The 12,493-nt window shown below is 39.8% G+C and overlaps 1 protein-coding gene across 5 annotated transcripts in view; it reads right to left on the reverse strand.

Annotated features, from left to right (window-relative positions):
* Positions 1-402: 402 nt before the first annotated feature.
* The window catches only part of FAM78B (family with sequence similarity 78 member B), a 238,166-nt gene continuing 226,075 nt past the window's right edge, over positions 403-12,493 (reverse strand). For all 5 annotated transcript variants that reach the window (XM_075321993.1, XM_075321995.1, XM_075321994.1 and 2 more), the window contains one exon: positions 403-2,784. In XM_075321993.1, the coding sequence (XP_075178108.1) occupies positions 2,262-2,784 (523 nt within the window). In that variant the 3' untranslated portion in view covers positions 403-2,261. The remainder of the gene's footprint in view (positions 2,785-12,493) is intronic.

Raw genomic sequence — 12,493 nt, forward strand, 5'->3', positions numbered from 1 at the left:
TAAGCTTTTATCTTGAATAGGTGAAAAGTAATTATGTTCCGAGGACACAATCATTTCACAATTTAGCTCTATGTATGAACCATTAAAAAAATACCTTTAGAATTAAATACTTATTATGCTTGTTCCAAATCAACAGGTCAGCTGTTAAGACAAGGCTATATCATATTAACGGCCTGCACAAAGTTACATGGACCTTTGGGGCCATACTGTACCTCCGTATTCCTTTGATTTCATATTTCATGAGATGCTGTGCAGATGATGATGATGAGTAATAGATGACTGTCCACGCACAATATACTGGGAGGAGAAATGTGTGATTAATGATTGCTGCAATTAGGACACTTTTTTTTTCATTTTTTTTTATTTAAAGTTTAAACAAAAGAAACTTGTTTTCATGTTGCTTAGAAATCAACACACACATTTGTTCCACAGGGATATTAGAAAATAAATCTCGTTTGTCTTGTTTGCTTGTAAGCATCAAACATTGCACTTATATTTTTACTAGCTTTAAATAAAGAATCTACCTTTCATAAAATGTATATTGAGCCTCCTCTTTAAGGCAACTTTTCCCAAAAATTCAGTGGCATAAAAAGAAGGCATTTTGGAAAGGTATAGTGTCATTTCTGGAAATTCTCTTTTGGAGTAAAATACCAACAATGGAGAGCGTACAAATATCCAGGTGGACATAGTCAACAATAGATTGCTATGGGTCCATCATCAGGAGTCACTCCACCTTACTTTGTCAGGTGTCTAACCATGGGAGATATTTCCAGAATAATTTTACTGAACGTCTACAAAGAATATTTTCACTTTTGAACGTCCTCTTACCATCTAGGTAAAAAGTTCCCCAATTTTGCAAATACACTTTATTATTTATACTGTACTGGTCCTATGTAGCAGGCTGTATTAGGACTCGAGCACATGTCTATATTACAGCTCCATACAATCTATAAAGTGTAACTTTTCTGGAATATGGTAGGTATAACACTGTGCTCATCATTAGTACCCTGCATTTTTTGATCTACAGGTCCTCAGCAGTTTGCTTTCGTTTGTTCTTTCTCTCTAGCATACCGATCGCTTCTCCATAGACTTTTGTAGGCAGCAGTCGTAATTTCATCCCTCACTCAAGAAACCTTTGTAGACCAAGTTGAAAGACAAATCATGAACAGTGTAGAAAAGTAGTTAGTAAGTGGGAAATAGGTATTTTTCTCTAATAAGATATAAAACAAATTTTCTAATCTTCGCTTGTACTGTTAATTTTATGAAAAATAAAATGAAAAGTGTGATTACTGTTTAAGTTGTATGGAGACATAATACAGCACTTGTAGATAAGCAGATTTTCATCAGGTGGTGGTTTACGGAAATTATATATTTTTTGAAACATTGCTTTCATTAAGAGACTAAAATGCAATAGACAATACTGTATGGCGTGCCATACAGCAACACAGGATGGATACAAATACAATTTTGTAATGCGCCGTTGTAAAGCCTACGGCTGTGCCATTGGCGTCAGGCCTTGTACAGACCTCCATTTACAATTTTACCAGTTGATTTTGGAAGAAGTGGACAAACTTGTTGACTGGTACGCCACAAACAAATTAGCGTTGGCCATTTGAATGCACAGCTTACAGGACTGCATTCTGGGAGAGTTACTCTTTTAGTATATTTGAAATCACCAGAGCCAGCTCTGTGTTTACTCGTGATGTTTTTGTGTAGGCTATACCTTGATGTTAACTGAAAAATGCAATTCAATTTTTCAAATTTGGATAATTTAATAAAGTACTAGCAACTCAGAGAATATTAGATTTAATATGTAATAGCATCTTCGGTTCAATCGCTGAATTCCTAAGACTGAAACATCAGATTTATGCATCCAAATTTTAATTTCTCATTGTATTGGTTAGGCAACATACATCATCCCATTCTTAAGAAACTCCCTGGACTGCATTCAACCAAAGTGATTCTTAAATGCAAACAGCACCGCATACATAAGTTTAACTGATAATAAAGTCATTAACTGAGCATCTGTTTTTACTTCTGTTTGGCCACAGGCACTAGAAACAGTTATGGCAAATGCCTTTTAAGTTTATTCAAATAAATAAATTGTATAAAATATATGTACACATCCAAAAATGTGCACAATAAATAATCACTGCAAAGAATTGTTTCAGCTTTGTCGTCCCCATGCATTGTCCTCGAAGCTAAGAAGTAGCTTAAAAATTCCCTGTTTTCCTCTTCTCATTCTTAAACTCCATCCAGTCCTACTTAGGAGGAATAACTATTACTGGCTGTCCTCTTTTCGGCCTCCACATTAGCACCTGTGCATCATTAGCATTAGGCTTTACTAGCGCATTTGGTGGGATTGGCTCCATCCGGCTTAAAATCCTTGGCTGCTCCTGCTGAGTCCTACCAACCAGTCTGGCCCGTTTACCCAGTAATTGAGTGGGATCCACCTCTATATCTACTCTCATCCTCCATTTTATTGTTTGTAGAATGATCTTCTCCTTGGTGTTTGCATTCATAGCTACCAACCAAGTGGTGAAACTTTGGTCTCTTTTAATTCTGGTGAGCATGGGTACATTGCTTTCACTCACTGGTACTGCCCACGTCACACTGGGGTAGAAGTTGTCATTCATGCTGACGGAGAACCTGGAAATTTTGTTTGTGGGACCCATCAAGGTCACAGTTTCTGTGGTGTTTCCATACCAAGGGTAACTTACTCCGTCTGAGTCACTAATGGCTTTTACCCGTCCTTCTCTTAAGTCAGGGAGTTCCCAGCTTGACCTACGGAGAAATAAAAAGCAGATATCATCAACTGAAGAAAATATAATAATTCCTGACATACTATTACTGAAAAATTTGGCAATTAGTCTAAGTCTGCTTTTACCTACATATTTGACAAAGGGGATGTAGAAGTTTGAAGTAATGGCCCTGGTAGGTGAAGAGGTTGATAGTAACAATCCTGGTAGTCCAGAGTAGTAATAGTAACATATCTTGTGTTATGTCCCTTTGCCTATGACAGAAAGCTAAAGCTAAATGCAATATTTTCTGCTCATTCTTCCCTTACTGCATTGCTCACAGAAAATATTATAGGGCAAGATTTAGATAAACCACCTCCATAATCATTAAGCAGACTGCTTAATGAGCATTTTGGCCAATTTCGTAACACATGATTCAGAGAGGAAAGTGCTACCAGGCTCTCTTGATTCTCAAGCCCAGTGACACACGTGTTCCCCCTCTCATTGTTTAGATAAAAACAAGGTGTTCCTTGTGTAAAACTGTGGCAAGTGAGGGTGAGTTAGAGGGTTGGTCGCTCACCTGACCAGGTTGTGCACGGCACAACTATGTGAACACTGATGTATAATCCAATTGTGGCTGCTGTTTCAGCCGCTATATCGAGAGAGGACATAAGTAACAGAGAATAGTTCAGTGGATCTCGGGTGCTGCCGCTGACAAATTTTAATCCAGGTAGAAACTATAAAAAAAGCTTCCAATTCATTGCAATGAATTTTGGAGTAGCCCCCTTTATAAAGGAAGAGGAGATTCCTTTTCTGTTATGTCTCTCCTTTACTTATTATGCCCTCTCTTTACATGGAGAGCTTTAGCTGCTGATATAAGAGTCTGCTTGGTGTAAAGGGTCGGAAGCAATATTCCATTCCTTCTTCTTTACACTAGGCAGATAACAGATACCACAATATATTATGTATGGAAAATCCTGCCTGCATTGGGAGCTATATCATGAAAAAAAACAGACCAAAACCTTCTGCTGCTAAGTCATGATCTAAGCTACAGTTCACATTCTGCCAAAAGTATCTACGATTATCAGATGTTCATGTAAAGGATAAGCTTTGTGCATGGTCGTCTAATTGTGGAGGCTTTGAGCTTAAGCTATTCTCCAACCCAGTATGACATTCTGTAAATGACGCTTGCTTATGTAATGCACCATAAACTCCTTGAGTTCTACTTTAGTGCCCATCATAGAAAACAGACATACTCAAAGTTCAGGCAATGATTCCAGCGTGGCAGAGGTTTTTGACACCATGCTGGAGACATTCCTTTTGGCTAGCAGTTAACTAGTGTGTGCATATCTCTAAAGTATCAAAACCTCTCTTTGGAGAAACGAGCCATTCACGGTCTCATGTAGAAACTAACTGACATTTTGAGAAATTAATAGAATGAAAACTTTGGTATATCCTCCTTGGTCCTGGGCTCAAGTGAAACCCAAAAGCATCTGGTTACAAAACAATTGTCCTCTTTAACTTATATTGAATTACTTGTCTCTAACGCCCAGAGCGAATGCTCTGTCTCACGTCTACACACTTTCACTGGATGATCAGGTTGGCGCGCTCATAGAGTCCGTGTGGGCAATCTCTGATTACTTATTCAAGGAGCCAGACATTAAAGTGTGCCTGCAACCTGCACTGACAGTATGAGCATGCCACCACAATCATCCAGTGTTGGTGTGTAGTCACAGACAGGAGACAGAGTGTTCACTCGGGGCGTTAGAGATGAATAAATCAACATAAGGTACTGGCTTTATTGTGCAAATAGGAGGGTGTGACGGTGAACCAAGGCATAGACCAAGGGTGCACCAAAACGCCCTTAGCTGCATGTAAAATAAAATGTGATTTTATTAAACCTTAAGTTAAGCTATACTTGTCAAGTATGATTAAATAGGGGCTTGATACCTAATACAGTGGTACCTCGGTTTTCGTTGACATCGGTTATCGTTGGTTTCGGTTTTCGTTGATTGTTTCCATTAAAAATTTGCCTTGGTATTCGTTGGTTGCCTCGGTTTTCGTTTGTTTTTGTCTGCATGCCCACGTGACTACGCTGCTAATTTTGCGACAACAAAGGGTAATCCATGCAATCTCCGGCTTTGTGTGGCATTATGTGAGTGTCACCCCGCTCATCAGTTTAAAAAATGTATGTAACAAATGTAAGATAAAATGTATTTATTCTTTACATTAGTATTTTATATTCATTTTATATTCATTTCTTATTGTTTTTAGTATTAAACACTATCTTCATTCTCTATAAAATGTGTTTTTTGTATGTATTTTAGAGTATCTAAAATCTATTAATTAGATTCACATTGATTCCTATGGAAATAATTACTTCTGTTTTCATTGGTTTCAGTTTTCATTGATTGTATTCAGACAGATTATCAATGAAAACCGACGTATCACTGTATATATGTTTAGGCAGCTTAATTGCCATTTTGGGGGTGAAAGATTAATCTTAAAATTTAAATACCATCAAGGCCTCCCACACTAAGTATATTTCAGGAACTTATGGAGAGAGACCTGGTTAATTTAAGCAGTAGTGTTACCCACAAAAAACAGAAATCCAAGAGTGATCATGAGGTTTTAATTCCTTAACACTATTTGATGTACATATGCATTATAAGAACATCACTTTGTGGTCCATAATGTACATTATGCTGGTGCTACAGTACAGCTTCTGTACCAATACATTCAGCTGCAGAATCCCGACTGCTATAAAACGGGTGAAATCAGTATTGAACACGGCACCAATGTTTTAAGTAAATATATTTCTAAAGGTGATATTGACATAAATTTCTCACCAGATGTCGGTAACAACAATTCCAATCTACAAAGGCAAATACATCAAACCATAGTTGTCCATAAAATAAGTTATGTGTAATAATGAGAAATAACACAGCTAAAAAGTATTGAACATGCCTACTGAAATTTATTTAATACTTCCTACATAAGGCTTTGTTGGTGATGACAGCTTCAAGACGCCTTCTACATGCAGAAACTAGTTGCATGCATTGCTTAGATTATATTTTGGCCCATTCTTTCACACAAACACTCTTCAAATCCTGAAGGTTCCTTCTCTGAACTCTGAGATTTACTTCCTGCCACAAATGTTCTATTAGATTCAGGTGAGGTGATTGGCTGGGCCATTCTGAGAGCTATACTTTCTCTGAAACCAATCGAGAGTTTCCTTGGCTGTGTGTTTGGGATAATTGTCTTGCTGAAATGTCCACCCTAGTTTCATCTTCATCATCCTGGTAGATGGCAGCAGATTTATTATCAGGAATGTCTGAGCACATTTGTCCATTCATCCTTCCTTCAATTACATGAAGTTTGCCAATGCCGTATGAAAAACAGCCCCACACCACGATGTTCCCACCTCCAAACGTCACTGCTTTTATGGCGTTTTGGGAGCAATATGCAGTGCCTTTTGGCCTCCAAACAATGTGTGCATTATATCATCAAAAGAGGTGAATTTTGGTATAAACTGATCAAACTATATTCCCCCAGTATTTCACAGGCTTGTCTAAATAATATTGAATAAAAAAAATGTAAAAATATAAAGTACTTAATTAAAAATTTTTGATTTGTTCAAAGAGCACAAAAGCCATCCAACCACCTCAAGGTGTACCTTTAATATGGATGGTCCCTAAACACTCTTGACCTACCTCTCCATGTGGCAAAACAGCCTTATCTGAATACTGAATGGGAAGTAAAAAATGAACCAGGCAGAGCTGGCAATTAAAACTGTGTGTGGGAAAGATGGGTTAATATGGATGCTGAGCCTTAGAGGGGGGTTACAGCTCCCAATATGTACCATAACAAAGAAAAAATATAGAAGTGTATCTCAATAAATTAGAATATCATCAAAAAGTTAATTTATTTCAGTAATTCAAGAAAAAGGGAAACACATTTATTATATAGAGTCATTACACACAGAGTGATCTATTTCAAGTGTTTATTTCTGTCAATGTTGATTATTATGGCTAACAGTCAATAAAAACCCAAAAGTCATTATCTCAAAAAAATTAGAAATTACAGCAAAACACCTGCAAAGGCTTCCAAAGCATTTAAAATGCTTAATGCTTAATCATGGAGAAAACTGCTGTATTGACAGATGTCCAGAAGGCAGTCATTGTCACACTCAACAATGAGAGTAAGCCACAATAGGTTATTTATAAAGAAGCTGGCTGTTCACAGAGTGCTGTATCCAAGCAGATTAATAGAAAGTTGAGTGGAAGGAAAAAGTGTGGTAGAAAAAGGTGCATAAGCAACAGAGATAACTGCAGCCTTTAAAGGATGGTTAAGAAAAGGCCATTAAAAAATTTGGGAGAGATTCATAAGGAGTGGACTACTACTGGAGTCAGTGCTTCAAGAGCTACCATACACAGATGTATCACGGACATGGGCTACAACTGTCACATTCCTTGGGTCAAGCCACTCATGACTAATAGACACGCCAGAGGCATCTTACCTAGGTCAAGAAGAAAAAGAACTGGACTGTTGCTCAGTGGGCCAAGGTGTTGTTTTCAGATGAAAGTATATTTTGCGTTTCATTTGGAAATCAAGGTCCCAGAGTCTGGAGGAAAAAATGAGAGGCCACAATCCAAGCTGCTTGAGGTCTAGTGTGAAGTCTCCACAATCACTGATGGTTTGGGGAGCCATGTCATCTGCTGGTGTAGAGCCACTGTTTTTTATCAAGACCAAAGTCAACGAAGCCGTCTACTAGGAAATTTTAGAGCATTTCATGCTTCCCTTTGCCGACAAGATTTTTGGAGATTGAAATTTCATTTTTCAGCAGGATTTGGCACCTCTCCACACTGCCAAAAGTACCAATACCTGGTTTAATAACAACACTATCACTGTGCTTGATTGGCCAGCTAACTCGCCTGACCTAAACCCCATATTGAATCTATGGGGTATTGTAAAGAGGAAGATGAGAAACACCAGACCCAACAATGCAGTCTAGCTGAAGGCTGCTATCAAATCAACCTGGGCTTCCATAACACCTCAGCAGTGCCACAGGCTGATCGGCTCCATGCCACGCCGCATTGATGCAGTAAATCATGCAAAAGGAGCCCTGACTAAGTGCATCTACTGTACAGACGTTTCAGTAAGCCAACATTTCATAGTTTAAAATAATTTCTTCAGTTGGTCTTATATAATATATTATAATTTTCTGAGATAATGACTTTTGGGTTTTCATTGGCTGTAAGCCATAACCATCAACATTAACAGAAATAAACACTTGAAATAGATCCCTCTGTGTGTAATGACTATATAATATATGTGTTTCTCTTTTTGTATTAAATTGCTAAAATAAATTAACTTTTTGAGACTATTCTAATTTATTGAGATGCACTTTTAAGTGATTGGATTGACAACTATCTTCCACCCAGCTACATTACTCAGCTACATTGTTCAGCTGCATGATATTAAACATGTCTAAGTTTCATGAAGAATTCTCAGTGCAGTGATAGCTGACATAGGCATATAGTTTTGAATTTAAAAGGAGTTCTCCACTTTCAGGAAAGTGGACACAAAGGGCCCAAATCATCAGGATAGCAAGAAGATGTGCTGGAGTGAGATGTTCCTGATTCATGAACAGGCGTACACATGTGTGTGCATTGCCATTCACCTTACTCCAGTCCCTGCTGGAGTAATATTTGTGGTGTAGCAAATGCCATTGCTTATCATGGATCTGATCAGCGGCAGTCTCCACACCCCCATCCTGCCCCAGGTCTGCTTACTTTGCATGAGCTGGATGACAATGGTGTGAGAAGGCCAAAATTCACAACATTTTAATGTAGTCTTGAGTTGCGGCAAAATCATGTGACTTTTCAAAGCTTTTTGTTCTGGCATAATTCCTTATATATTCTCTTCATTCTAACAGTGAATATTTTTTCAAATATGGGCAGTGTTGATGAGGCTAAAAATTACCCTGTGGCTTCCTAGCCTATACATGCTTGCCTGTCAAGCGAGGATCCTGTGAAACACAAAAAATGCACACTTATTATCTATACAATGGTTTGCCAATAAGGAATCAGAATAGGAATTTCATCAGTTTGTTGTTTACTAGCGAACCTTTCAAAGTTCAGTTCGCTGATCTTTGGCGAACTTCCCAATGTTCACCGAACGATTTGTTAAACAGTTCGTCAAACATCTTCGAACACCACTGGATTCAATGGGAGGCCAAACCTAACACAGAGGAACACCGTTAGGGGGTTGAATAGCTTTCAAAATAGCAAAAATACATTTTACAGTGCAGCCCCACTCCTTTCGCAAAGCCATCAGCTACCTAGACTATTGAAATAAGAAATACTTAGGTGGATGAGAGACAGGTGAAGGGCTGGTGCTCCCACACCCCTGCCAGTACAGACAAGACAACACTTGAAGACCCGTATTGACATTTAAAAACATTTTAGGCAGACAGCAGGACGGTGGCATCAATTGCACCATCCCCTTTCCCCATTGTGTCTTGGTCCATACAATACACAGGATGTGGCCTGGCATTTCCATTTCTAAAATCAAGAGGTGGATAAGTGACAGGATTAGGCCTCTTGTTTTTACACCCCTGCTAGTAGAGACAAAAAATAACTTGGAGGCCCATCTTGGAGTCTTGATATTTAAAAACATTTCAGGCAGATAGCAGGACAGTGGTATCAATTGTGTCCCCCCCAACCTCACATTTCCCCATAGTGTCTTTCCACAGCAGTCAGGTATCGTTCATGCAACACACAGGATGTGGCCTGGCACTTCCATTTTTAAAAGTGACCACACAGCAACCATGCCTTCTGCAGCAGCACATCCAGACCGGGATAGTACCTAGAAATTGCTGTACAATCCGGTTGAGGACATGAGCCATGCAAGGCACAAGTGTGATGGCGCCCAGGCATACGGCCGCCACCAGGTTCACACTGTTATTGCACACGACCTTCACTGACTCCAGGTTCAGTGGAGACAACCATTGATCAAACTCAGCCTGGATAGTGGTCCAAGACTCTGCAGTTGTGTTACTGTGTTCTCCAATGCATATTTAATTTCAGCACTGCCTGACTGCGTTGAACCCTGGCAGCACTGTATGGGGGGGAATGGGGGATTCTCTCTGCACTGTTGGAATGCGTGTTACATTAAGGGAGAGGTTGAGGGTGCAGGTGGAGGTTCTAAAGGAGATGGAGAAAGCAGAAGCAGTGGATGAAGCAGTAGATCCAGAGCTTTGTCTTGAAAGCCTTGGGGATTTCAAGACTTGGGAAGCAGCCCCTTTCCTGCCTGCTTCCACAGCCACCAGATTAACACAGTGCCCAGTCAGCAACATGTAATGCGCCTGGCCATGCTTACTCATCCAGGTCTCAGTGATGAGCTGCACCCTGGGAGACACAAAGTTCTTCAAGGAAAAGGTCATGTTGTCTGCGACATGATGGTGTAGCGCAGGTACAGCTTTATTAGAGAATGGTGACTGGGCAACTGTTACTTGGGGACAGCAACAGTCATCAGCTTGCGGAAACCCAATGTATCCACCAGGTGAAAAGGCAGCATTTCCGTGGCCAACAGATTGGATATGGTGAAGTTCTAGTTCTTAGCTTTGGCATGTGTAGGAGTAAATAATCTTTTCCATGACCAGAATTGCGGGACCGAGGGCTGGCTGGTGTGCTGACAGAGGGTCGAGTAGGTTGTACACGACAAACTGGTGGACTGCGAGGGAGGTGCAGTCAGAGATGTTATGGTGTGTGAGATTGACCAAAATCCACAAGCATGTAACAACTGATGGGCTCTCACTCACTCCAAGTGTAGTTGGTAAACAAGTGGAGGCTCTGCGGGAGAAGACCTGGGTGAGACCAGTTTTAAGGGTGACAAAGGTCAAACAAGCATCAGATGTGCTTGATGGTGCATTGGTTGGTTGGGGATACCCACTATGCCGCATTGTAGCACAAAAAGATTACCAGACTAACGCATGTTGGTTGGCCATGTGAGGGTTCATGCATGTACAGTGAAGGAAAAAGTATTTGATCCCTTGCTGATTTTGTACGTTTGCCAACTGACAAAGACATGAACGGTCTATAATTTTAAGGGTAGGTTAATTTTAACAGTGAAAAATAGAATACTGTATACAAAATAAAATCCAGAAAATCATATTGTATAAATTATATACATTTATTTGCATTTTGAAGGCTGTCCTTTATGGGGCACAAATCAAAAAGAGACCACATCTCACCTGTCAGTTGTGGCACACACTGCACGCCAGTCTCCTCATCTCCCACCGCGCCTGGCGTCCTGAGTCCCGACCATGCATGTGCGCTAATCAGAGAACCCTATTGGACGCCAGGAGGAGGGAGAGAGGAGGACACTGCTCGGAGAGCGCGCGCACAGCAGGAAGAGTGGAAGCACCATTTTTTAAGTGGTAAGCTGCCCACATACCAAACGTTAGTGTGAATTGACACAATATAGTAAGTCTGCTGACACCATATATACAAAATCGTGACCACATAAGTATAACCAGCCTTGCACCCATTGAATTACATCAAAAAATGAATCACATAAGAATATACAGTATATAAACTTTGCCATATCGCCACCTAGTGGACCATTCATTAAATACATACATATCAATTTTCTACATAGAAACAAGTAGAAAAAGACGCCCATAAATCGTAGGATGATTTAAGGCACAATTTATTAGTATTGATATAAAGTGATTCATCCAATGATGCAAAGCATAATTCATTAATGATGATGAAAAGTGATTCATCCATTGATGTGGAAGGTGCCACTCCAGTATATCAAGACCAGTCCAAGATGATTGATGACAAGTCTGATAAGTATATAAAAATAAAAAAATACAAAATACATGACCTATTGTCTTCGAGAACAATGGGGTGTGTGAACCGGCCTGCAGGTTTATTGACCATTACCTGAAGCCCTTGGTGTGTGTGCTGTTTCGCGATTCCACTGAAGTCTTGATCAGATTACAGAATCTGACTCTTAATCATGATTGTATTTTGGTAACCGCGGATGTAGAGGCATTATACTCCTCCATAGGGCACAGTAATGGTCTAAAGGCTGTGGAATTTTTCTTTAGGACCACCAACCTTGACTCTGATCTCATTGATCTTATTCTTTTGTTGCTTCAATTCATTTTGACGCATAATTTTTTGTCTTGTTTAAAGACCGTTTTTATTTCCAGGAGAGAGGAGTTGCTATGGGGGCGTCTTCTGCGCCCTCATATGCAAACCTCTTCCTGGGGTTCTGAGAACGTAACATATGTTACCCTGAAGACATAGATGGAGCGGTCCACATGTGGGTCCGCTTAATCAATGACATGTTCCTCATTTGGCAGGGGGGGTGAGGATTTGCTCAAAACCTTTTTTGATTGCCTCAATGAGAATAACTTGAACATTTGGCTTGTATATACCCACAGCACTAGTGCAATTGATTTTATGAATTTGAAGATCAAGAAAGAAAGGGATGGAACATTGATGACTGACATATACCAAAAAAACAACAGCGGTTAACTCCCTTTTGGATGCAAAATCCTCACACCCTCCACAGGTACTTTAGGCCATACCAACAGGTCATTTTTGGGTGCACGCAGAATATGCTCTAATGACAATCTTTTTGAGCCACAATCTCATGAGTTGAAACAACGTTTTCAATCTCGCCATTACAGGACTAGGGAAATTGAGCAAGGGTATCGTAGGGCGAAGGATATACCT

The sequence above is a fragment of the Anomaloglossus baeobatrachus genome, chromosome 8, assembly GCF_048569485.1.
Source record: "Anomaloglossus baeobatrachus isolate aAnoBae1 chromosome 8, aAnoBae1.hap1, whole genome shotgun sequence".
NCBI classification, from domain to species: Eukaryota; Metazoa; Chordata; class Amphibia; order Anura; family Aromobatidae; genus Anomaloglossus; species Anomaloglossus baeobatrachus.